This window comes from Podarcis erhardii (genome assembly GCF_964252035.2).
Source record: "Podarcis erhardii genome assembly, chromosome: 9".
Lineage (NCBI taxonomy): Eukaryota > Metazoa > Chordata > Lepidosauria > Squamata > Lacertidae > Podarcis > Podarcis erhardii.
This window is the reverse complement of record NC_138512.1, coordinates 42,734,446-42,762,417: the sequence shown is the minus strand read 5'-3', so window position 1 is coordinate 42,762,417 and position 27,972 is coordinate 42,734,446. Positions and strand designations below refer to the sequence as shown.

General features: G+C 39.4%; 1 protein-coding gene across 3 annotated transcripts in view; it reads right to left on the bottom strand.

The window, feature by feature from the left end:
- Nucleotides 1–27,972, bottom strand: part of TTC29 (tetratricopeptide repeat domain 29) — a 115,698-nt gene that overhangs the window by 47,885 nt on the left and 39,841 nt on the right. For all 3 annotated transcript variants that reach the window (XM_081875381.1, XM_081875380.1, XM_081875382.1), the window contains exons 7-9: nt 20,864–21,076; nt 18,714–18,799; nt 3,909–4,000 (exon numbers count right to left, since the gene is read on the bottom strand). In XM_081875381.1, coding sequence (XP_081731507.1) covers nt 3,909–4,000; nt 18,714–18,799; nt 20,864–21,076 — 391 coding nt within the window. The remainder of the gene's footprint in view (nt 1–3,908; nt 4,001–18,713; nt 18,800–20,863; nt 21,077–27,972) is intronic.

Below are 27,972 nucleotides of genomic sequence, written 5' to 3'. Positions count from 1 at the left end.
AAAAGAAAGAAGAATTAATTTGTTCTATAATCAAAAGGCAATATGCCATGAGAATAAAACTCTGCTACAAGATTAAAACAGGATTGAAACAGGTCTGCCAAATGATTATGCAGGGAGCAAACCCTAAACAAGCATTACTATCAGATTAACATCTGTTGAGTTGAACTAAACTTTTCTTAATTATTTCATTTCATTTATATATCTTATTCATACAGAATGTACATCTTGAAGCTTCAGCAGACAGAAGCGGCTATTTGTTATCTATAAGTCTTGTTTTCCAGACAGAGCTAGAAATTTCAGTTGAATTTCATCAGATTAGTAAATAGTGCCTTCCACTTTCTCACACATGCCTTCTCTGATACTGGTGCAATCTGATGCTTTACAAATTACATTTACTCCTTGGTAACAGAAAACATCACACTATGTGATAGAAGCTACAAACACTAGAGGTAAAGAAACAGTTTTTTAAAAAATAATGAAGAGTATGTTTAGGCTATGTTAGAAAATACAGTGCATACCTCTGTAATGGATGAATGTTCCCTAGGAACGTTTCATGTGTTGATTCCTACAGATCATTGAACTTACATTTACATGAGGCCTGTGATTTATGTTCGAAGGAGGATAAGGCATATTGATGAAGAATTAATTATTCCCAAATTACTGAAACAGTTATGAAATAATCTGAGACCTGATGATTCTAATGAAGAAGCATTTCACTTCCTGAAGCTTTCAACTCTTCAATACTTCTTCAGTGAATGATCAAACTATTTAGGGGTGGATGTGATCTCCTTTCTTAGGTAAAAGTAAAGGTAAAGAGACCCCTGACCATTAGGTCCAGTCGTGACCAACTCTAGGGTTGCAGTGCTCATCTCGCTTTATTAGCCAAGGGAGCCAGCGTACAGCTTCCGGATCATGTGGCCAGCATGACTAAGCCACTTCTTGCGAACCAGAGCAGTGCACGGAAACGCCGTTTACCTTCCCACCGGAGCAGTACCTATTTATCTACTTGCTAGGTTGGCAGGAGCTGGGACCGAGCAATGGGAGCTTACCCCGTTGCAGGGATTCGAACTGCCGACCTTCTGATTGGCAAGTCCTAGGCTCTGTGTTTTAACCCACAGCGCCATCCATGTCCCTATCTCCTTTTCTTAAAGGTGTTCAAAAGAACATTATAAATCACTTACCTGAGAGTCTCAGGCACAATATCCTATGCCTTGGCTCAACAGTTTGGGCTAGAAAACCATAGATTCCTGTGCATAGTTCAGTGTTTCTCAAACCTTTGGGATCCCTTCCTGAGGGCATTTAGCCTCAAGCACTGAAATGCCTCAGACCTGCCCCCCCAATATAATATAGCATGGGGTCACCTTTGCCAAAGATGCCAGCTACCTTTGTATGGGATCAGGAAGTCATATTAGAATGTGGAACTAGGAAACTGCCAGGTATGCTATGCATATGCTATCAACAAACAATGTGGCCATCAAGGAGAAATAAAAGTCACTAGCCAAATTATGGCAAGTTGGTATGATCTCAATGAATGCCATCCATTTCCTGTCTGCACACCGTTTTCCCCATTTTTTCACTGGAACCAAGTGCACAGATCTAAGTAGTAGGTAGTAGTTATAATCCTCCTAGTACTGTGCTGTATCTTCTTCACTTATTTAAATGGGGTTCGAACAGGGCTCTCCTATAAATAATTTTGAGCTGAATCAAGACTGTACAGAATCAGCAGTTGCTAGCAAACATACAATTATATTAGCAGGAAAGCAGGCGATCATTCAAAGTAATATCTTTTAGCAAAAATACCTAGCCCTTCAGTACATATCAATAGTAAATAACTGGAATTCCTAAACTTTGTGCCATGAAAGGACTTTAAGTAAGCAAATAAACCTTAATTAATAATTACAGGATCTTGGGAACTGTACATGCTCACTCCCAAAGGAGTCTGCTGCATCACTGTTATGATGAGACTTGCATTCTTCTAAGTCTCTTTTGGAAAGTTGGCAATACTGCTGCATCTCTGCACTGGATATAAATTAATAATTCAGTTATTCCCAGCGTAGAGATCCAGGTGAATTGCCACTCATAGGTGGAGGCTTCGCACTGCAACTCTGCAGAAAGCACTCCTGAAATATGAAACACAGGTTGTGTAAACTCTGCTGAAGGTGAGTAATTTCTCTTACACACTTTAAAAGTAAATCTGTTCAGGTGCCAAATGTGCCTCAGCTATTTAAAAGCATGGAAACACCAGTGTATATTAATCTGAAAACAAGATGATTGTAGTTTTCTGTTCAAATTTCAAAAAACTACTTGTCATTAAAGAACATTATTTCTGTTTTCAAGAGCACTCAAAGATCAGACTTTTGCAACTCATCTCAGGCTATGATCTCTGCCAGATGGTCCCTTAACAATTTCAATAAAAAGAAAAGGATGCTACTATAACAACACTATCTGCCTGCCATATACTCATATCACCTGCTTTCACAACCTCTAGAAGCAAAAGGACAGACAGGCTATCAGTAGTAGTCTTAGTCTTTGGAAAATAGTGAGGGAAGAAATCAGCAATCTTTGTAAGTGGTCATGTAGTTACAGCCACACGCATACAAATATGTAGCTTGTTCTTCAGCCTCTGAATTCCATTACAATGTAAATCTTATTACATATTTCTTGCTGCTCAGAGTAGTCCTAAATGTAAAATTAGTGGTGGTGGGGAAAGGATTGATCAAAGTACATTGGCATTGCCATTATTGCTTTTGGTGATGGAGCTCCAGTGACAATAAAGGAAATCTTGGAAGCATGTTCAAAAACCTATTTAGGTTTGTTTGCTTAAGTGTGTTGCTATGCACCTCAATATCTTCCAAGAAAGGAAAAATAAGGGCATTTTGGCCAGCAACACATTAAACAATCTGTTTTGGAAGAACCTCAACTTTTCTGCATCTGAGATTCAGGACATTCAGGTTGAAAAATTGCAATATCTATAGTGATTACTGTAATTGTGTACATTGCCCTGAAAACATGCTGAAAAGTAGTACATAATTTTAAAAACAAAAAATTAATAAAATAGCCTGCTCTGAACACTAATTGTTAACGAACCAAGGAGCTCCAATACATACACTTAGTCCTTCACAACCAAAAGCATCTCCATGCATTTTAATGGAGGGAGCTGATCACCCCATGCGTTCCTTTGCATCTGTAGTTTGCGTTCCTTTGCATCTGTAGTTTGCGTCCTTTTACGGAAACAAATGGGGACTTCTGTGCATACATGACCTCTGTAAGCACGTTAGAGAATATGTTCAACTCTGTGCTGGGATGACTGCACAGGATTTACTGACAAAAACATTAGTTTGTATCAATGATTCCCACTAAGTTCCAGGTGTTTCAATTTCCCCCCATAATCCACACTTTCATGGCATATAATAATAATTTGGGATGATAGAAATTGAATTGTATTTACTAGAAATTTTACTCATGTTCTAAAAGCTGGAAAAAGTGAGGCAGATCTAGATAAATAAATAAAAACTTCTAAAGAAGAATTCTGGAAAGGTTACACTGTGGCATGCCTATTGAAGCATGTTATAATTTTCTGTGCTTTCTGCTTTTTAGCTTGTAAGATATGACAGGATGTTTGTTTTTCAGCTGTGCCTTACCCTTTCTGAAAGGCAAAAATAAACAACGCAACTTCCAATCCTGCTTAATATCCTCAAGTAAGATTATCATGCACAAAGAAATGCTTTGATGCCTGATAAGGTATCTTAATTTAAGTAACTCCGAGTTGAAAAGCCATATGTGGAAAAGCAGGCCGTTGCTTAAAATTTAAGCAGTCAGTAATGGGAAGCAACAGACATCCAACAATTTAAGTTTTTCACAGTTGAATGAATTCACAGTGACAGTAAGACAAGGAGGCACTAACCTACCTTACCAGGACCTGAGCTATAGCTTGATATGCTCTCCCTAAACCAGCGAAATCTCCCAGTAGTTTGGATATTTCCAGATAAGTATTTAGCTTCTGTGAGACAAAAAAGAAGATATAAACACTATTAGCAATTTATGCTTTGAAACCTTTTGTCCACATTGTGGTACAAAAATGGACAGCATTTATGTGAAAGCATTTGCATAAGGGATTTTTGTATAATTGTTTCACATCTCTGTAAACATTATGCATACACACAAACTGTCTGATTTAATGAAAATGTATCACTGTTCTAGCCTAATAAGAAGCTAAATACATGAATTTCAGTTAACAAAGCAATTTATACAATTTACCAGTTGTGCATACATGCTTGGCAATTATGAGATAACATCCTTAAATTCCATTAGTTGTACCCAGATTTGGCATCAATCATTCAAATGCACAATCTCCTTGTAATAGTTACTATGTATTTGTTTGGTTTATAATAGTCCAGAGGAATCTGTTATAATAGATTGTATAGAATTTAAAAGGGTAAACTTGAAAACAAGCTGTTGTATACAAATTTATTGTATGTGCTTCTAATAATCTTTGCACAAAAGTGATTTGTTAATATTCATTTAGAATGTAGTCTATTAATGTGACCTCTTCTGTAAACAAAGGATTACAGCTGCCACAGTGAAATATATGAACTTAATTTAATTTAAACACTCACATAATCTGTATTGCATAATTTCTTTTCCAATTTTTTCAATGAGTCGCAGGAAAGCCTGTATATATAATGAAATCTCATTCTTTCCTCCCTCCCTCTTAGTACCTTGACCCAATCTATTACACACATGAGGACACAAGAACTCTCCAAAGACTATCTATGGAAATCCTTTTTGCACATTTTCAAGAAAGGATTAGTGAATGTCATTTACAAGGTTTAATGGGGGGGATGGGAAGTGAACAGGAAATCTATGCAAACCATGCTGGACAAATCTATGCAAACCATAAGGCTTCACTGATGTTCAGATGTACCTTAAGTGGAGCACATGCAGCCCAGTCAAAATGAACCTTAACTAGTACACATGCTAGGGCAATCTTTTCTAAGGGTTGGATGTCATCCATGTGAGCTAGAATACTTCACCTTTGCAGTGCTGACAGCCTGGAATGTGTCAGCTGCTACTATTTAAAAGACTGCAATACTGCACTAGGAAGCTTGTAAGGGGATGTGGTCATGTCTAAAGTATTGAATAAAATGTTGGATAAAGTAGAGGTAAAGATCTAACTTCTGTGACAAGAGCATCACATAACTCTAGAAGCAGTTTATTGAACAAATTCTCTGTTTTCTTGCAGTCTTTCACAGTTCATAATGTGGTTCATAACGAAATTTCTGCCACTTTCGTATTCAACTGCCACAACCTTGCTTCCTTGCTATCCACCAAACAGCTTAAGTGTGGCCATGTTAGAATCCTGTTCCTCTTTTTGGAATATCTATATTATATTCAATAAAACATTTCTAAATAGGTAGCAGCATCTTTCTCGTTCTTTACATATAGCAGATTTCTTCCCTGTGCCCTATAGTTAGTGTGGATTGGACCTATGGATAATGCAGGGCATCAGAAGGAAAATGGATAATGCTAAAATATTGTTGTTGTTGTTTGTTGTTTAGTCGTTTAGTCGTGTCCGACTCTTCGTGACCCCATGGACCAGAGCACGCCAGGCACTTCTGTCCTCCACTGCCTCCCACAGTTTGATCAAACTCATGCTGGTAGCTTCAAGAACACCATCCAACCATCTCGTCCTCTGTTGTCCCCTTCTCCTTGTGCCCTCCATCTTTCCCAACATCAGGGTCTTTTCCAGGGAGTCTTCTCTTCTCATGAGGTGGCCAAAGTATTGGAGCCTCAGCTTCAGGATCTGTCCTTCCAGTGAGCACTCAGGGTTGATTTCCTTAAGAATGGATACGTTTGATCTTCTTGCAGTCCATAGGACTCTCAAGAGTCTCTTCCAGCACCAGAATTCAAAAGCATCAATTCTTCGGCGATCAGCCTTCTTTATGGTCCAGCTCTCGCTTCCATACATTACTACTGGGAAAACCATGGCTTTAACTATACGGACCTTTGTTGGCAAGGTGATGTCTCTACTTCTCAAGATGCTGTTTAGGTTTGCCATCGCCTTTCTCCCAAGGAGCAGGCGTCTTTTAATTTTGTGACTGCTGTCACCATCTGCAGTGATCATGGAGCCAAGAAAGTAAAATCTCTTACTGCCTCCATTTCTTCCCCTTCTATTTGCCAGGAGGTGATGGGACCAGTGGCCATGATCTTCGTTTTTTTGATGTTGAGCTTCAGACCATATTTTGCGCTCTCCTCTTTCACCCTCATTAAAAGGTTCTTTAATTCCTCCTCACTTTCTGCCATCAAGGTTGTGTCATCTGCATATCTGAGGTTGTTGATATTTCTTCCGGCAATCTTAATTCCGGCTTGGGATTCATCCAGTCCAGCCTTTCGCATGATGAATTCTGTATATAAATTAAATAAGCAGGGAGACAATATACAGCCTTGTCGTACTCCTTTCCCAATTTTGAACCAATCAGTTGTTCCATATCCAGTTCTAACTGTAGCTTCTTGTCCCACATCGAGATTTCTCAGGTGACAGATGAGGTGATCAGGCACTCCCATTTCTTTAAGAACTTGCCATAGTTTGCTGTGGTCGACACAGTCAAAGGCTTTTGCATAGTCAATGAAGCAGAAGTAGATGTCTTTCTGGAACTCTCTAGCTTTCTCCATAATCCAGCGCATGTTTGCAATTTGGTCTCTGGTTCCTCTGCCTCTTCTAAATCCAGCTTGCACTTCTGGGAGTTCTCAGTCCACATACTGTTTAAGCCTGCCTTGTAGAATTTTAAGCATAACCTTGCTAGCGTGTGAAATGAGTGCAATTGTGTGGTAGTTGGAGCATTCTTTGGCACTGCCTTTCTTTGGGATTGGGATGCAGACTGATCTTCTCCAATCCTCTGGCCACTGCTGAGTTTTCCAAACTTGCTGGCATATTGAGTGTAGCACCTTAACAGCATCATCTTTTAAAATTTTAAATAGTTCAGCTGGAATACCATCACTTCCACTGGCCTTGTTATTTGCAGTGCTTTCTAAGGCTCATTTGACTTCACTCTCCAGGATGTCTGGCTCAAGGTCAGCAGCCACACTACCTGGGGTGTACGAGACATCCATATCTTTCTGGTATAATTCCTCTGTGTATTCTTGCCACCTCTTCTTGATGTCTTCTGCTTCTGTTAGGTCCTTACCACTTTTGTCCTTTATTATGGTAATCTTTGTACGAAATGTTCCTTTCATATTTCCGATTTTCTTGAACAGATCTCTGGTTCTTCCCATTCTGTTGTTTTCCTCTATTTCTTTGCATTGCTCGTTTAAGAAGGCCTTCTTGTCTCTCCTTGCTATTCTTTGGAAATCTGCATTCAATTTCCTGTATCTTTCACTATCTCCCTCGCATTTTGCTTGCCTTCTCTCCCCCGCTATTTGTAAGGCCTCGTTGGACAGCCACTTTGCTTTCTTGCATTTCTTTTTTTATTGGGATGGTTTTAGTTGCTGCCTCCTGTATAATGTTGCGAGCCTCCACCCATAGTTCTTCAGGCACTCTGTTCAGCAAATCTAAATCCTTAAACCTGTTCCTCACTTCCACTGTGTATTCATAAGGGATTTGGTTTAGATTGTATCTTACCGGCCCAGTGGTTTTTCCTACTTTCTTCAGTTTAAGCTTGAATTTTGCTATAAGAAGCTGATGATCTGAGCCACAGTCAGCTCCAGGTCTTGTTTTTGCTGACTGTATAGAGCTTCTCCATCTTTGGCTGCAGAGAATATAATCAATCTGATTTCGATGTTGCCCATCTGGTGATGTCCATGTGTAGAGTCGTCGCTTGTGTTGTTGGAAAAGCGTGTTTGTGATGACCAGGTTGTTCTCTTGACAGAACTCTATTAGCCTTTGCCCTGCTTCGTTTTGATCTCCAAGGCCAAACTTGCCAGTTGTTCCTTTTATCTCTTGATTCCCTACTTTAGCATTCCAAACCCCTATAATGAGAAGAACATCCTTCTTTGGTGTCACTTCTATAAGGTCTTGTAAGTCTTCATAGAATTGGTCAATTTCAGTTTCTTCAGCACCAGTAGTTGGTGCATAAACTTGGATTACTGTGATGTTAAAAGGTCTTCCTTGGATTCGTATCGAGATCATTCTATCATTTTTGAGATTGCATCCCAGTACAGCTTTCGCCACTCTTTTGTTGACTATGAGGGCCACTCCATTTCTTTTACGGTTTTCTTGCACACAGTAGTAGATATGATAGTCATCTGAACTGAATTCGCCCATTCCCGTCCATTTTAGTTCACTGATGCCCAGGATGTCAATATTTATTCTTGCCATCTCATTTTTGACCACATCCAACTTACCAAGGGTCATGGTTCCTCCATTCCAGGTTCCTATGCAATATTTTTCTTTACAGCATTGGACTTTCCTTTCGCTTCCAGGCATATCCGCAACTGAGCGTCCTTTCGGCTTTGGCACAGCCGCTTCATCAGCTCTGGATCTACTTGTACTTGTCCTCCGCTCTTCCCCAGTAGCATGTTGGACACCTTCCGACCTGAGGGGCTCATCTTCCAGCGTCATAATTTTTATATGCCTGTTGTCTTTGTCCATGGAGTTTTCTTGGCAGGGATACTGGAGTGGCTTGCAGGTTCCTCCTCCAGGTGGATCACATTTGGTCAAAACTCTCCCCTATGACCTGTTCATCTTGGGTGCCCTGCTCGGCATAGTTCATAGCTTCTCTGAGTTATTCAAGCCCCTTCGCCACGGCAAGGCAGTGATCCATGAAGGGGATGCTAAAATATAGATACATATAAAGCCAATCCTAACATTCTGAAAAGTTTCTTCCTTAACACTGTAAAGGAGTGTGGCTTGGATCAAGAGCCAGTCATATTTAGAGAAGACTCTAATCTAAGTCCTACTGATTTCAGTGAATCATCTCCAAGTATGACCAATGTCTGGATCTAATCTTATGTATTAAAAATGAATTTAATTTATTTCAGAATTTAGCTTTTAACCTTAATTATCTTAGCAAACAATACATATTACAAATACTACTAATTTCAACTCTGGGTAACAAGCATTTCTCTAGGTTTGTACAATGTCTTTAAAATAAACATATATAGTATGTATAATAGTTACACATATCATATATGGATAAGATATACTAATATACATTATTATATAATAAACATTATATAATGATGAAAATGTGGGCACATTCCACATTTGTCTATTCCCCCCTATCCTGGCATAGAGAAGCTGTGTTTCACAAGGCTTAATAATGGTATGTTGGATAGAAATACACATTCCAATGCATAGGCATAAACCACTGCCTGTAGCAAAAGCAATTCTAGAGTGGAAATATGTTAGCAGTATCAAGAAGTCACAGCAAATGTTGAAACAGAGCATTCCAGCTGAATGAAATAAAACAAAGTAAAAAAAAAAACTCCCGATGTACAGACAGGAGTGGTATAAAATGAGGTCTGTTTTAGAAGAAATGTTTGGAATACTCAAACCCAGCAGTAGGCTTAAATTATATTTATGTTGTCTTAGCATTAAATATGTATTTCCAAAGGTCAGACTTCAAGATGGAGGTCAGCTTCAACCCAACATTTGAGCTGTGGGCATTGTCTTACAGCAGAGAAGGGAAACACTCTTCCTTACCACTATCCATAAATCTGTCTTCATCATCCTTGACCATTCTAGTGTATTTTATAAGAGCCTGTGTACAAATCTGCCAAGCTCGACTACATATTTTTTTCTAATGTACTATTTGTCTTCTGCTTCAAAGTATCTCTTGCTGAAGTCTTCATGACTACTACAATTATTTTGGTTACCCTAAAACATCATTTCCATCTTTCTCATTCAATTGCTTTCATTCCTCAACATAACATTGCAACCCCCTCATCTCTTGCATTTCAAACTTCTTGTTACTGGGTACTTTATAGACATTACTCCAGGCAACATTTCCCGCCACTGTCAAGTATCTGTAGATATAGAAAATATACTACTATGTTGAATACCTAGATATACCCAGTGCTGACATTTCACATAATTGTATATCTACCAATGCACAATAATGGATCTTTCCGCTTTCAAATATTAGAATATTTGTTCTCCACATTCATTCTCCCTCCAATTTTCACAGAATTATGTAATAATACAAGAATAAACTTTTATGTTACGAAGTACACTAATATTAGTTTGATATTAGGAAACTAAAAGCCAGTTCAAGAGTTATACTTAGAAGCATTCCGTAGGAAAACCAGAATTTTTCCAGGAAAATTGAGGATGAAATGAATGAGAGGAAGTAGATTTCACTGATGGGGGTGAAGTGGTACCAGAAGGCAAAAATTGGTTGCTGAGTTGCATTGCTTCTTTATAGAAAGGGATGGGGAGGTTGTCTGGGAATAAGGAATGTGATTTTGTGGGAGTCTGGGAAATATTTTAGGGGAAGAATTCTAATATAGCAATTGGAAGAGTTTGGGGCATGGCAAGGGGAATAAAGACAGGAAATCTCTCAAATAAAAAAAAGAGAAATGATGGGGCTTGAAAGCACAAGGTAGTGGAAGGGGAGAGATAGGGTCTGACCAGCTGATGGGCTTGCTGGAGAGGAAGTGGTGTTAATACCTGTCCTTGTACTGTGATGCTGGGTTTTGGTGTGTTGGAAGTCAGAGCACCCCTTCAGCAACAAAGGGAATGGAGGGGGGAATCCACAGGAAAGTTTCTAGGCAGAGGGGTGAGGTTTCCTTGGTTTCTGAAAGATTCCTAGATATTATGGTGAAAGGCACCACCTCTTATGCTTGAGTTAGGCTAGAAAATTACCAAAGATGACAGTGAATGGGTGTAAAAAGCAAAATGATGTCAGCCAGGAAGAGTTTGTCTAAATACATGTTTGCAAAATTGTTTCTAGATTCTGCTGTCCAGGTAAAATGGGAAAAAGAGATTACCATCTTTGAGGCACTTCTGGCAAGAGCCCCTCAGGCTATTGAAACTTCTTGATTAGTAATTGTGAGGGTTGTGGGGAGAAAGGCGTAATATTTGGGTGGCCACATCTTGGTTTAACGCTCCTATGAGCCTGATGCTCTTTTGCTCGGTTCCAAATTTACAAATGATGAGGGAGGAATGGCAGAGGTTACTGTGTAAGGCAACAGTGAATTTACCATCTCTCTTGCAGCTCACCTTGTTTGGAGCAAGCTTGGCTTTCTGTAATGGAGTCTGCCTTGAAGCTTCTCCAGGTCAAAACTGAAACTTCTTTTTGAGGTGCTGGCTATCATGGCAAAAGCTGGATATCTTTAGGGGTGCTTCAAAACATTTGCTAGATAATTTTAGCATCAGATCAAGCTGTGGCTAACCAAACATAGAATCAAAAGCTTCCAAACTCCTTCTCCTAGCTATATAGGAGGAGAAGAGAAGGTGGAAAGTTTGCTTTGGCTCATTCCTGCTTGTGTACATTGTACTATGCTCTTAGCAGGACACATGAACATGGATATTGTGTTTCTCATGTTCTTCAGTCATCATGTCTACATCTATTCTTATTGTCATAACTGGCTATAACTTTCTTCAATAAGTAGCAGAAATGAATAGGCTACATAATATGGCACCTAAAATGAACTACGGGCACTTCTGAACTATATTTTTTGTTTCTTTTATCGTCTTTACTGCACTGATTCTGATTATTTTTATGTATCAGCATGTACATTAATACTGATAAAATCTGAGCTATCTCAACAACATATACAGTATTTATCTTTGTATTAATTACTTACAAATTCTAGTAACTTTGTACATTAGATTAATACGGATAGCTCAGAATCTACTTAAATTCAAATCTTGAATAACATGGGCTTCATTTCTTTAAACAAAATTAAAGCTTAGCATAATTTCCCCCTTAGAAACCGGAACCTAATATTTTCAGCCAGCAAATGTGGTGAATATTTAAGTACAAATGCTGTGACAGTCTGAAGAGGCTTCGTCTGTTATCCTGCAGAGGTGATATAAGAGGCAAAAGCAATTTATGTATGCTTTCTGTCCTGACAGCTGTGACAATGGCTCAAAATGCTAGGCCTGCCAAGAGCTTTTATCAAGTATGTTATAACAACTAGTAATAAGTGTAAATAATAAATGCTAAGATCTTATGGGAAACAGTGGCAACAGTAAACAGTTTTTGGTGCTTGCTGATGGGGAATCTGCTGGTCTTGGAATTCCCTGGCTTCCCAGTAGAGTTTTGGCCTGACAATAAACAACAGTTTAATACTTTATCTAATCCCAGCCAGGAGGTGAATTCAGCAGCAAGCTTTTGCAGATGTTCACATCCAATAATCTATCCATAATTGATGAAACAGGGAGGTCAGATGTAATGGTTGCTACTACTCCAGCAACAAATAAATGGTTATTGACAAAACAAGCCAGTGTGGCGCTGAGTACTGAGCAGTGACAAGCCTGAAAACAGTGCAGAGACGGAAGCAGGGATGAGGCTACCATCCTTCACCTTGAGGATTCTTCAATATGATGGGCAGCATAAGGGCCACCAAGACACACACACCAGCAGATGGAGAGGATTTATGAAAGGGGGAGATTCTTCAAAGACAGCGAAGAAATGAGCTAGATGCAAGGTGCCTAAAGATTCGGGTAAGTAAAAATGCATGCTCTTCTACAGCAGCACTGTGATCCTGATGTCTGAATTGCTTTTATCACACTAATATGCCTACACTTATATACCTTGCTGTCAGGATGATGTTGCTTTGTTGATACCATGGTGTGTGTTTTAATTGGTGGGAATATAAACATAAGCTTTGGACTACTGAAGCCAATCAACAATTGAAGGTTTCATAGATATTTGCTGATTGACTTCAATACTCTAAAATGAATGTTGTCATTTCCAGCAGTGGATATCCATAAAATAATAATATGCCAGTTTTTCCCTAAGATAAGGGAATAAAACAATACAGGCAGAAGCATTTCTAAGTAAAAAAAATGTGATTTGGATAATCACTTTCTTTTTTCAAAACTACTGACGTTGAAGGAAAAGTTATCAATCAATAAAAGCTTGCATTTGCAAAGGTTAAGTCTACAGAATTGCAAGAAATTCACTGTACTATTGACAATAAAAAATTAGACCTTTACATGCAAATAAAAACTGAAATCTTGGGCACATTTAAATGATAAAATACAATACTTTTATGATGTTTAGTAGCTGATATCATAGTGTATAAAACAGTGGAGAGAAGTAGCATTATTGCTACATGCAATCATAAAAAGATTTCAGACAATAATAGTTTAAATATTGATATTACTACATTCACAGTATGGAATGGCCGGTTTATTTATTTTACTGTTTACTATCAACATTTCTGATTAGAACTGAAATTATGAAATACATGTCTGTGTTGTATATTTGCAGTATGGTAGCGCTGCAGAGAGCTTGCTGGGGAGACCATGCATTAAAAAGGGACTCAAAAATAACTTAAACAAGGTTTTAATAAGAAAAACAAAAACTCCATTTACACTAAATACATCAACAAACAAACATGACCCAACCACCAACCCATCCCCCAGGGTAATGGGAGAGCTAGGTGCTGCTCCTTATATACTACACCCAAATGCTGACACACCTTAATCAGTACAACTCAGCAGCACCTGCTATGTTTCACAGCTGTAAAGCTGGGTCTTGTTATTTTGCTCTGGCCCTTTCTCTGGCCCCTTAAAGACATACACATCGGGTGGAACAATGATGAACCTTTACATTTAAAGAAACCATTCAACAGTCTGTTTAAAATAAAGTGACAGAATGAGCAGGCTTAACTAATACTTCCGGTTTTATTGTGAAAGGAATGCCCAACTATAATTCATAAGTAAAATTTAAACATATTTAAAAGTTGAGATCAGATGAACTCCAGCAGAATAGAATGAGGAAACACTCCCACTTTTTGAACATAAACATAATTTGAGCTCAATTATTTGCAAAATTTTATTAAACGATTTATATTTATCTGCTTTTAAAAGTCACTGACAAAGTGTTTGCAAGTAAAGCGAGAATATGAAACTAATCTATTTAATTTTACATTGGTACACATTATATACCAGCCATGTAAACAAGCCCACAAAAGTTACTAGCCTGCATTTTTTCTACAATCCTGTTAAGCGGTTAGCAGACTGGATTTTCACACTAGTCGTGGAGGAAATGACTTTCCTTCCTCCATGGTTAGCATGGAAAGTATGTAGATCAGCAGAAGAGGGAGAGAGTAATCTGACCCTCCTCAATCAGCTGGGTCACTCTATTGTGATGTTAGCTGTATAAGCACAAGGCCAGTAGGTGGTGCTGTGCAAGGAGGCTAGAGATTGCAAGTAGAAAAGTAAAGCTAGTTGTGTTTTACCACTCCCAACATGGTATCCTGGCTCTCTGTTAACCCTACTTTGTGTAGGCAGGGGGATGACAAATTGCTATATTTAAGTTGGTTCTACATCATGTATTATATTTTCTCTACGTGAAGAACAGCCATGCAGGGTGGAAAAAACATGTAAGTCATAGGACAGAGAGCTGCGGATAGAGATCAAGAGAAAGTTGGCAGTGGTAACAGATGGTGAATTCCTGTGCATCATTTGAAGCTACTGGTAGCCCTCTAGCACTTGATTCTTCCCTCCCCTAGTAAGACTTTTTAAGGCAATTAATTTGGCAGGATGGAAGGGCAAAGCAAGAGAAAGCTAGCATATCTATAATGGAAAGCAAGGAGAGGGTTAATAATATAATAAATTATCTTATTAATGTTTAAATACTGTCCTTGCTCCCAAAGAGACTCAGGGCAGTACACAACAGTATAAAAATACAACCATCAATTTTAGACGTTTTAAGTAATAACATCTAAAATTGAAAAACTAAAAACATTGTCATACCGTAACAAACCCAATATCAGCAGTGAAGGATCCAAAAAGCCCATGTTTTCCTCCTAATAAAGAAAGGTCTTTTTGGTAGTCATGGGCTGTGAACCTTTTAAAAAGGAAGTTGCACAGAATCTACAGCTTGTTTTATAATCACAGGATGTACACAAGTGGACCTAGATGGGCAAGTGAGGCAGGGAGAACAAGAGGATTGCTTGAATCAGCCTGTGTATGAATTTTAATTGTACAACTAGCTCATCTGGAATGCAGTAGTAAATAAATATGGCAAGGCAGAAATTCAATAGATACAGCTTTTCAAATCACCCGCTTACATACACAGGTATCTTTATTTGTCTGATGCATCTGAAAGGAACAATACTCTACCTTCAAAGCCGCACATAACGAACGTCAAATCAGAGAGTCAAGTCAGTTTTCAAAAAACACTTTGTTCATCTAAGGTGTACATCTACTACATGTTTTACAAAGCTCCTTGTTACCAGGTGCAACAATCCACATGGCATCAGACAACTGCAGGTCATTCTAACAAAATTCAGATTATAATTGCATCATAAAAAGGTAAAGGGACCCCTGACCATTAGGTCCAGTCGTGACCGACTCTGGGGTTGTGGCACTCATTCGCTTTATTGGCCGAGGGAGCCGGCATACAGCTTCTGGGTTATGTGGCCAGCATGACTAAGCCGCTTCTGGCGAACCAGAGCAGCACACAGAAACGCCATTTACCTTCCCACCAGAGAGGTACCTATTTATCTACTTGCACTTGAGAACTGCTAGGTTGGCAGGAGCAGAGACCGATCAATGGGAGCACACCCCATCGCGGGGATTCGAACCGCCGACCTTCTGATCGGCAAGTCCTAGGCTCTATAGTTTAACCCACAGTGCCACCCGTGTCCAACCAAAGTATTTTAAAGCATGCAAATGAGTTTAGCTTCTGTCAGAAGCAACTTTGGTGGTTTTATATACTGTACAGTACAGTAGACAATCAGAGAGGTCAGAGTTGCAAAAGAGTGGCCGTCTTCATTCTTTCAATGCATTTCTCTCTCAGAAGAATCATTTCTAATGTGTGCTGGTGATTAACTGATGTCAGCATGGGGAAGGTGGAGAGAAAGTGGCACAAATGAGAACAAGCTTGAACTTTACTGATTACCGCTTTAATGCCAACTTACAACAGCCACCTTGGTGAGGAGCAGCTAGGGGGACAACCCCAGCAAATAGCAACAGAATAAGGCCAGCTCTGGTGACAAATATCTGTTCCCTTTGGACTTTTTGTGGTCAAAAGGAAATGTAGTATAAAGTGAGAAGTGCATGTAAGGAAGAGGAGTTTGTAGATTTAAGAACAGAAAATCTTAAGTATTAAGGGGGGAGCCATATGGGGTATCTGTGCTCCCCAAAGCAATCAGAATTAAGCCACACTGTTACCAGATAAACTGCCACATTCTGAATTAGCTGAAGTTTTTGAGTCATCTTCCAAGGCCTCCTGACAGAGTGCAGTATTCCTGATGTGTACCCAAGCGGCTATCCTGGCTGCAGGGTTGATATCTGATCCTATTTTCCTAGTGCATTATAGACCCCTGTCTCTGAAACCCACTTCTAATACAAGTTCACCTAGTGCCAACCAGCTGGGGAGGCAGACCTCAGAACACCAGGATCCAGTACCCTCTTGTGACTAAGAAACAGACTATAATCTTTTCGAATTCCAGTCATTCCTAAATGCCATTAGACCCTATATTTCAGCTTGCTCCAAACACACAAGCCTATTTCTATTCATATTTGAGTAAAGTATGTTTTAATACATGTGCTTAGTGGACAACAGGTTTTGATGAAGGTGACTGCAGTCCATCACCCATGTGCTGTGGCCTGTCCAGTGTTTAACCGCTTTCTTGTTCTTGAGGTTCCAGACAAGCAGCGGAAACAGGAGAAGAACAGAGGAAGATACCTGTTGGATCACACCAAAAGCTTATATAGTCTGGCATCCAGTTTTCACAGTGGCAAGCCAGATGCCTCTGGGAAGCCTGCAAGCATAACACAAGAGCAACAGCGCTCTTCCTACTTGTGTTCCCTGGCAACTATTATTCAGAAGCACACTCCCTCCTGTGACAGAGATGGCTTAAATTGCATTTGTTAAAGTATCCACTTAAAGTCAGTTTTGCTGTAATGAATACATATCATTCAGTCATTGAGAACCTCGAGGGAGAAAAATCCAGTTCCATTCTTTAGACAAGGTGGGCACATAATTGTACTTAAATCAGGCAATATAATAGTGTCGCCTTTTAAAACTCATGTTTCAGGTGGATTACCTCGAACCTTTGTTTTCTGTGCTGTTTGCATTGTGGAAGGAGAGTAATAGCAAAATGGCAAAAGGAACCGACGACAGGCAGCAATTGGAGGCAACGGCATCTGAAAAAAACTGTGCCTTTTAGATTCTCCCAGAAGGAGTCTGCTTGAGGTGGCCCACAGAACAAAGGGATAAAGAAGATGAAAACTCTGATGCAAAGCAGGAAAATAACTGTTGAGACCCCTGAGTGTATACCTGAATAGTCCCATGCTGTGTGGCAAGACCCTTTCAGCATGCTACAGAAGCTGGTGATGAACTACACATTACCATGTGGCAAACTGGCTTCCAGCAGTATTGTCTGCATGTTACAAGTAATGATAACCAGTAGTCTTCTGGGAGCAGAATGCAATGATTTCATCTCTGTAAGCATCTGAGCTCCCCTTGGATAAAGGGACCATTAAACTGAGAACAGAAGGGTAAATTTTAAGCCAATGATTTCTAATTGGATAGTAAAGCTCACATGTGCTCAATGGAATTGAAAACAGCAGATATTTTACCACTGTATATATATTGATCACTGTTGAGGATTAAAGGCTTCTATAAAACATTTTTCATTCCTCACTGTGCACTTTTCCTTAGTAAGAATTGCACTTTATTTTTACGATTCTGTAAATTTCTTCTGTGTTGATATTATAATTAAATGGTATACCACATTCAGTATTACATATATTATATAACATGTGTGACATGACAAATAATAATAATAATAATAATAATAATAATAATAATAATAATAGGGACTTTAACTTCCTCTGTATTATAATTCTGGTTATTACACTGTTTACAGTAAAAAGTATTCTAACTAGAAATACTAGTTATTTTAATCAAAGTTTGTATGTTCAATATATTCTACTGAAAAAGGGGTGTCAAACTGCTAATCCCATGAAGTGAAAAACTAGGCTATGGTAACTTTTAAGCAACAGCAATGTTATTTTGGGTTCACCAAAGCTTCTCAGGTTTGATTTTGACCCTAACAATGTGGGAAATCCTGCTTCTGTTTTGAAAAAGTATGCTTGACACCTGGGGGAAATGTCCAAATAGATTTTTAGCTCTATCTGTTTCTGTGAATGCTTGTTTTCATTTATTTATCCTAATTCAGCTTTACGGTCATCAGGAAAACTGTATTAAACCAGCAGGAAGCAAAGTTTATAAGCTGCTATAAGGTATATCTGAAAATTCAGGGTTTCACTTAATGAGTCTTTGGCAGTACTATTATTTTGAAACAACAGAGAGAAAAAAAACAATTGAGAATTGCTTCCATCATTCTTAGAAACCAGTTCCTGTGCTTGTATTTAATTATCTTAGGTTGTCTGTATATAAAACGAGCTGTCTGAAAACTAAGAATTGACATAGAATTAGGTTACCGAGCTAATAGTTTTATCTCTTCGAGAATTCAATCCATTAAGAGAACAATATATACAACCAAACCCACCACAGATATGATAGCTTAAATAGTAAGTTCCATAATGTATATTAGGTAATGAACCAACTCTTTAAAAAACTTACTTCTATTGCTGTCTTTTCTTCTCCAACTGTATGATATGCTAGACCCAAACAGTAGGCAGCTTCTCCTTCCATCTTTTTGTTCCCTGCTATATAAGAGGTATCAAGGCAGTAATTAGCATTAAGATTTATTATCACGAAGCTTAAAAACTAATGTGATACCTGGTACTTGATATGCATTTTAAAATGTAAAGTTTTTACATTAATACTTTACTATTACTTATCTCCTCAACTTGTATGATCAGTTGTGAACACCAGTTGTGGTGGGATGGTGGTGCTCACTTGACCTCCCGAGAAGCTGCTGCTTACCAGGCGAGGGGGAAGGAAGAGGCAGAAGGGAGGATGGCATGGTGCTCTTGCCAGTGGGTCCACGCTGCATGGACCTCCCCACTGCCTCGTCCTTCTGGGAAGCAGTAGCAGCAACTCAGCTGCTGGGAGGTTACATGAATGCTACCGTCCTGCCACACTACATTTTCTGTAGATGTAAGTTATCAGCAAGCAATACCATAACAAAGCAGCCTTTTGCTGTTTCAGTCAATGGCGAGCAGTGACCAGGTAGGTTAAGTGAGAACTGTAGTGTCAGGAGCATACAAGGTATGCCCCAGCAGAAGCTGGGAGCAAGCTGCTTTATCAGTCTCTGTGTATCCAGGAGGGAGGGTTCCTCCATATGCAAGTAGGACAACTAATGGAAGGGATTCTAGCGGCTCAGGGCATCTCAGGTTTTTAGAGCCAGCCCTGATTCCTGACATAGAAGTGGTAGTTCAATTGAGGATAAAGTTTTTGGGTTGTATCCAATTAGGTTCTTCTCAGAGTAAGCCCACTGAAATTAATGGGCCTAAGTTAATAATGGTTGTTCTCGAAGCTACCAGCATGAGTTTGACCAAACTGCAGGAGGCAGTGGAAGACAGGAGTGCCTGGCGTGCTCTGGTCCATGGGGTCACGAAGAGTCAGACACGACTAAACAACTAAACAACAAAGGTGAAAAACCGAGAGGCTGGTGCCAATTGGTGGCAGAATGAGGGGACGGTGCTGCCGCGGCCGCTTGAAAACGGCTAAACCCCGCCCCCAAGCCAGCCTTATTGGCTGGTGGATGGGCGTGGTGCGGCAGCCGGGTAATGACGCAGGGGGCCGAATACGCCCCCCTGCTGACACGGGAACCGGCTTCCGCTCGCAACTCTTCCCCTCTGGAAGGAGGCGAGGCTTTGCTCTACTTCAGCATAATCAACAGTGAGCACCACAGCAAAGCTGTCCCCATGCGGCTGAGTTTGTGCACGAAGGAAGTTAAGACTACATAGTATCTACCTAAATCAACTTATCTCTTGAGGAAATACTCTAATAATTTTGATATTCTGTAGGTTAAAGTGTATGCATGCATGCATGTGAGATACAGAAACACAATTCTTCTAATGGGCAAATCTTGGTGTGACAAGATACATCCTTTTGCCCAGGCTTTGTCTGCTATTTAAATTGGTTTTAATTATTGGCTTACTGATAAGCATTGTCTGGCTTTATTTGTTTATTTAGCTGTGTGCAACCTATGCTGGGACTGCTTGCTGAAGGGCAAGCTATAAATGCATGTAATAAATAAATACAGTTGGTACTAAAACAAACAAACAAACAAACAAACAAACAAAAGTGCTCTAAACTTCCCAAGTTTCCTGAAACCCTTAGCACAGGGAGCACAAAACCCTTTCCCCAATAATTAAGCTTTTATCTTAGTCACTACGATAGTCACTTTTCACTAAGGTGAAAAAGCTTATCAGCTCTGATAACAAACAAATGATCTTATTTTCATAATTAGCTGACAGTCCAATAAGCAATGCCAGTCAAGTAACAGTGAATAATCAGTGAACAACCACAACCAGCAGTGCTGCCAGTGACCTTACTTCCGATTATGGACTCATTGTTTTACAAAAGTACTCTCAGGAGACTGCATTTTTGGTGTTAAAAGCTTTCAAGAAATAAATGGATTCCTACTTGTCAGCAAGTAGGTACTTCTGTTTTACAACAAGATTTAGAAATATATTGATAGCATTTGTCTTGAATTTCATAGAAAATAATCACCAAACACTTGATGTTTTTTACTTTACTCCTGGGAAAGAACAGGCCTGCACATTAAAGAGAGAAATGCAGGAGTGTTATTTTCTACCCACCTTCTTTTGCCATTTCAAGTGCTTTTATTAGAGTTCTGATGGCCTGTTGGTGTTCTTTATTTCCTAGCATTTTGTCTGCTAGTAATGTGTAAATTCTCCAGAGATGCTCACAGGCTAGTGAAGTGAGAGTCTTGCCTGTATCATCTTTCCATATCCGTCCCACTGTCAGTTGATAGAATGCTTCATAATGTTCTGCGGCTTTCAGGAACTGACCTGAAGAATGTAAGCCAGTCATAATGATAAGGCATCTACGTAGTTTACAAAATATTCCTGAAGAACTCTCATCATTAGCTACTCCCAGTAGGATATTACTTACTGATTAAAGGCATAATATTTGATAATAACATTATGATAAAGGGACAATATTTTGATATGCCAATTCAAAGACAAAAAATTGGGGTGTGTCCACAGCAATACTGGAAGAACAGACATGCAGCTCTCCATTTACGCATGTCCAAAATCCGTGCGACCATGTATATGTGCATTGCACCAAACCTGAAAGTGACCGGAAACATCATAAAGATTCATTGAAGCATCACTAACAGGGATGAACGGGAGCAGAGTGGGCTGGGGCATTTGCAGGCTTTTTCAATGGGTTTCAATTATACACAATTTCACCGACATTTGTGGTGCCTCAGAATGTAGCCCCCCACAGAATGCAGCTACTTGTAATATAGAGCACTACATATTTCTTTGTACAGAGATATCCTGGCAGTAGTAGTTAGGACCAGGATACAATATAAAGTAATTACATGTTTATTTTGTTTGTTATTAGTTTGTTTGCAAAGCAAATAAAAATAATTTACAGACAAATACAGCCTTCAGAAGATTGTCTATACAGGTCCACCTTGAACTGTGTGTTCCTCTTAATTTGGACTTCACTGGAAATAAAAGCCGACAGTAGATCATTAATCATCAGTACTTACTAATGAATTCAAATTCTTTAAAGCCATTGTTCTTGAAAAGGCTGCACTATTGCTCCAACCTATCTGCTTAGTGGGCTCTTGTGCATGATTCTCCAGGATGTAAGGCTCTGACATCTTGTCAGAATCTTTAAGGCTATCCACACACATCTGCCCCTGAACTGAACTTAGGTTAATGAAACACACATCAGCGCCACATATATCTAGGGGTAAACTCATTCCAACATGCATAGGCACTCTCTAGCTGGATTGAAACATATGACATATGACTCAACCTGCTATCTATAGTTTCATTATAAAATTGCAGCTAACAACAGGGAAATATTTTTTAAAAGAAGTATTTATAGTCTGTTATTGAGCATATAATATTTGGTGTTTGTTCCATTGCCTTTAATCTTGCTTGTAAAATATAGTCTTTTCGAGACTAACACTGTCCATGTCCATGCCTTGTAAAGTCAGCTGTAAATCTTGGAGAGAAACAGATTATTTCCACAAATGATATTGTCCCCAGAAATATGCTTTTAGGCATACTCTTCAAAAATATGCCCTCAGAAGTTCAATGGAAAACGGAAGAAATCTCCAAGTGATTACTTTGGACAACTATGTCAACATCATAGAGATCCCAAGCAAGCAGCCACTAATAAAAGAAGTTGGAAAATATAATTTCCCACCCCAAGGCAGGTATTGGTTGGGAGATGTGAGGAGTAAAATCAGCTGAGTGCAACAATATGAATTTATCACATATCAATAAATGAAAATGTGATCCAGTGGTTCAGATCAACGAATTATTTCAGTCAAGAAACTTGATTTGAGTCCTGGGAGAGAAGCAGAGGCAAAAGTGAGTTCTCAGGTGTTGAATATACATTTTTATGGAGATTATATATGGAAGAGACCCTATCACTGAGGTCTCTTCCATATATAGGTGGAAGGTCTGGGCCTTTCTAGACAATTCCTCAAAGCAAACTCAGGCATTCTGATTCATGCAAATATAGCTTGTCAATCTACCCACTGGAGTTTTGAAAGAAAGACTGGAAATTGAAATAAAAATTAAAAGACTATGAGGGGGGCAATGCTACTAAATGCCACACAAGAGTCACATATATAAAGCATCTGTGTCTACTCTTTTTCCGCTAAGGGCCTACTGTTAAAAAATATAGTTGCAGAAAGCTTTCCAATATATAGTGACTTTTTGACTGCAATTGGCAAGTGGAGAAACCAGGTATATCAATAATTCCATTCTCAATCTGATTTTTAGATGGTTAAAGGTACACATTTAGAAACTTAACCCCTATAGTCAGAACTGTGATGAGCTAATAGAGAACAAATCACAAATAATTAAACTATAGGGCCTTTCTAGCAGGATTCTGCTACACTAGTTGATAACAGGATCAAATATAGATGAAAACATCAATGTATTCAAAACTACAAAATATAGGATTAGGATAAGAAAGTTAGCTGTGGAGAAAATCCAATACATCAGTTATGCCAACTGAGAGGCTATAAAATATGGTGGAAGCCATATGCTGGCACAATACTCCTGATATTCTGTCCACCAACCCAGCCATTCCACTGCTGAAGATGTATTGGTAAAGGTGTGGACCTCTTCAAGCTATACTGTAGCTCTACTCCTGAAGGCACAACTTTGCACCTGCCCTGAACCTGGCACAGGAAATTTCCCTTCTATTGACTTCAGTGGGATGGGAGGGAGAATTTAAAAAATAGCTGTCAATGTTCACTCTGCCCACCACACCAAGACCAAGCATAGGATGTGATGTAACTCAGCACGCAATCAACATTTTCTACCACCTGCATATAAACCTCACAAGGAGACCATAACTCAGGTGATTGGGCACACAGTATGAACCAATGCTTAGAGCTCATAAAGTGGGACTTTGCTGAGAGGAAACTGTGGAGAAAAGGCACTTTTCACACCAGGGGAGCACTTTCACAAAACAGCTTGCTCTCACAACACACGTGGCCCATGGGAACATGAGCATGCTGTTAATACTAGGGGCCTAACAGGTAGTGTGCCTTGGCCTCTGGACATGAACACCTAACACCAAAATCCACTCCAACAAGTGAGAGTGCCAGGACAGTGCACCTCACACAGGTAAGCAAGGGAACGGGGAACAGATCCCATATTGTATAGATGCTGTGATGGTCATATGTGACTGATCAGTTATAATTTTGATTAAACTTTATTAGGAAACCAGCTGCAGAGAATCCCAGAATTAACCATAGGTATGGTAGGAGTTTATAGCATTGTTATTTTGTAAGAAAGCTGGTGTTTTAAAAGTTGCACAGTCACTTGTGGAGGAAATATGAGCAAAGGAAAAATGGAAAAGGGAAAAAAGAAAAGAAAACATTATGATATGTTCATTCAGCAGGAATTAAGATTAGTCCCAAATATACTCACTACAAACCAGTGAAGAGTTAAGCATGCTTGAGAACTTTTGATTTCACTGCTCTCCTCTCCCCTGTTTACAGAAAATCTGTAGAAAGTATTCCAACACCTTGAAGAGAAATGCAATTCCATTTAAAAGGAGCTGTCTAACTTACCCGAGCAATATCACCGTAAATTGCATGAACATAGGTAAAGGTAAAGGACCCCTGGATGGTTAAGTCCAGGCAAAGGTGACTATGGGGTGTAGTGCGAATCTCACTTTCAGGCCGAGGGAGCCGGCGTTTGTCCACAGGCAGCTTCTGGGCCAGCATGACATGACTAAACTGCTTCTGGCACAATGGAACACCATGATGGAAACCAGAGCGCATGGAAATGCTGTTTACCCTCCCGCTGCAGTGGTACCTCTTTATCTACCGTATTTTTCATCCCATGGGACGCACCTAATTTTTTTGGGGGGGGAAATAAAGGAATTTCCCCCCTTTATTTCCCCGCCAAAACCAGGTCGGGCAACAGCGGGATGGCGGCGCTGCGCCTCCCCGCTGTCCCCCGAGCTTGTGGGGCTGGCCGATGTCTGCCCGGCGTGCGGGGCGCTCTGCTTCAGGGTATACTGTGCGCTGGGCGGCAGGCTGCTATCCGCAGCGTGGGGAGCCCTGCGGGAGTTCCCGCGGGGCTCCCCAGGCTTGCTGATAGCTCCCTGAAGCCTGGAGAGTGAGAGGGGTCGGTGCGCACTGACCCCTCTCGCTCTCCAAGCTTCAGCGAAAGCCTGTACTCACCCCAGAGGACGCACACAGATTTCCCCTTCATTTTTGGAGGGGAAAAAGTGCGTCCTATAGGGCGAAAAATACGGTACTCACACTGGTATGCTTTTGAACTGCTAGGTTGGCAGGAACTGGGACAGAGCAATGGGAGCTCACCCCGTTGCACAGATTTGAACCGCCAACCTTCTGATCAGCACAAACATATCATACGCTTGAAATGGAAAACACAGCACTTTTACATACCATTACACGAATCACAGAAATTAAAGAATTGCTAAAAATGCTTATAATTTAAGAGGCCCCCAGGATACAGCATCAAATCAATCAGTTAATCTTTGTTTTTTAATAGCTGAAATGACACTGTATAACTGCAAGCTTCTTTCAATAGGGGGTCCCCATTCTAAACTATTATACTAATGGAAAGACAATACTCATATATTAAAATGAATTAAATATAGTAAATAATTCATTTTTCATAGAAACTAGAAATGTGAGTGCAAAAGATTTGTGGCTTTAAAAAAAAGTTTACATTTTGAATAATAATCTGGTATCTGAGCTACATTTAAACTGCAATGTATCCTTCCTGATTTTTGGGGGGGTGGCAGGTATAGCTCCCCCCCCCGAACTATATGATGTAAATGGAAATGCATATTCACATGGATCTCCATGGTTTCTGAATACTATTCTTCTCTATAGTTTCTGAATATTATTCTTCTTTACACTTATTCTTCTATATAACTGCAAAAGTGTAAATTTTTATTAGGAAAGAATTATCTTAGGCAAATATGAATGAAAAAGGATATATATGATCTTTATCATTCTGCACTATTTTTGAGCAGAAAGATTGACTAGATATTAACACAAATGGGTTTAAATGTGAAGCTGCCATAAAAGCAGGCACATAAATGTAATTCTCCCAGACGCTATTTTGATGCACATTTTTGATTCCATGAATATTTTATGAAATGGCCCAAACTAAAGCCATATAACATTCCTGCATTACTGATGCCTGCGCCCGTAAGCTACAAACATTAGAGGCATGATTGAATGCATTAAAATGAACTCATTCAGCAGCACATTGATTACTTGAAGGCAGGGGAAGAAAAAGAAGAGTTACCCCACTTAAGAAAACAGTACACAAATTTGAAGTTTACAATACAGAAAAATAAAGACGGATGATTGGAAGAATGTGATATTTAATAAGTAAATAAATGCAAATCTCTCTTAGGTCTGAATGTAACAAACTGACATTAATTAGCTCCAAAGATTGCTTCAAGTATTATTCAGGTAATTCAAAACATCGCAATCCGCAAGATGCATCTACTGACCTGTTCTAGCTCCATGTTTCAGCAATATCGAGAGAAACTAATTATTTCCTTTTCTGCTAGACTTTACATTTTGCAATGAAAATAACCCACTTGAAAACAATGGTGTAAAAATAATCTGACATGTCTATGTGGCGCATTTGTTCAGCAGCATTATGATAGAAAGCACATTTAATTTTATATTGTCCACATTGTACTGGAAACTTTAGAAGAAGCTAAAATTGAGAGAGAGCCAATAACATTTTATTACAATTTTAATCTATATTTGGGGGAATAAGCTACTATACGGTATTGTAGCAGCTCTAAAATCTGTATCTGGTGGAATAAGCTGTTATACAGTACAGTACTGACGACACACCTCTTTACGCTGGTTTTTGACACCTGAGGTGTATATTTTTAGAACCCACCTTATTTCTTGTGATGGTAAGTTACTTTAAAGAGTTTTTAACATTGTGTTTTAATCTGCTGTAAAGCACCCAGGGACCTTAGTGTGAAGAGTGGATAATAAATTATAATAATTATAATAATAATAATACACAGTTCTAAAATCTGTTAGCAGTGAGAGTTACTAGAAGCTTTGTGTTTAAGCACTCACCTGGTAGCCATAGGCAAGGAGGAATTGCATGCTGGCATCCGCCAAAGGGCAAAAAGTTTTCTTTATGAATTCGGAACACAATGAACATAGAAATGAAGGCTAATATTATATTAAATAGCTAAAAAGAAAGCTACAAAGCGTTACAATTATGCTTACATCCTTGAGGTTGCCAGCAACCCTATCAGCTACAGACATGACTCCTGAAACTGGAGCTTGTCCAGTACACCACACTTTCTGCTTTCTATGGCATATGCTGATTATTATAAATCTTTAAAATCCTAGCAGAGGTGGTCTAGAGGCTTATGTACTGTTAGGGTGTTTGGGAGACTGCCAACATAGATAACTTCTAAGACTAACATATACTGTCAGTTCCAGGTGCTGGCATGGGATCAGCAGAAACCTATCATAGAGATTAAAATTCCCACAAGGTTCCATCTCAACATATAACTTAGCTGTGAGAAACTTAACATTTTATAAAAGAAACAGAATTAACCCCTTAAAGCCCCCTGGCCCCCAGGTTTTGCTGGCATGAAAGCAGCATTGCCATATTACCATAGAAATCTCCTCAAAATCACAATAATATTCCATGATTTGACACCACAGAAAGCAGGTTGGGTATTCTATCCTTCCTCTCTGCTCAGCTTCCTCCTCCAGCCCAAGCACAGAGATACAGTAGGTTTGCTGGGGGAAATACAGATTCTCCTATACTGTTAAGTTGTGGGTGAACGTATCAGAGGACACAGCGATTCTTCAAACAGCTCTTGTTTATTCACAGGCCAGAACAGAACTGAACTGAAGGGTTCAGCCAGCCTGCTTATATAGAGCTCCACTACAATGCAACAGTAACAACTTTCTGTAGCTATCCAATCACTGAGCGTCACTTTTAATTCCTTATTTGCATATGTGGACCTGAGTGAAAACTATCTATAATATCCCCCTGCTGGCCCAGGGCGAGAACTTCAGTACATAACATATACCATCCCCTGCAGTTACATATGTTATGTACTGAAGTTCTCGCCCTGGGCCAGCAGGGGGATATCATAGTAACTTAAGTGAGCTTATTTACAAGTAGGAACCAACAGTGAACAATATTATTCTGATTCA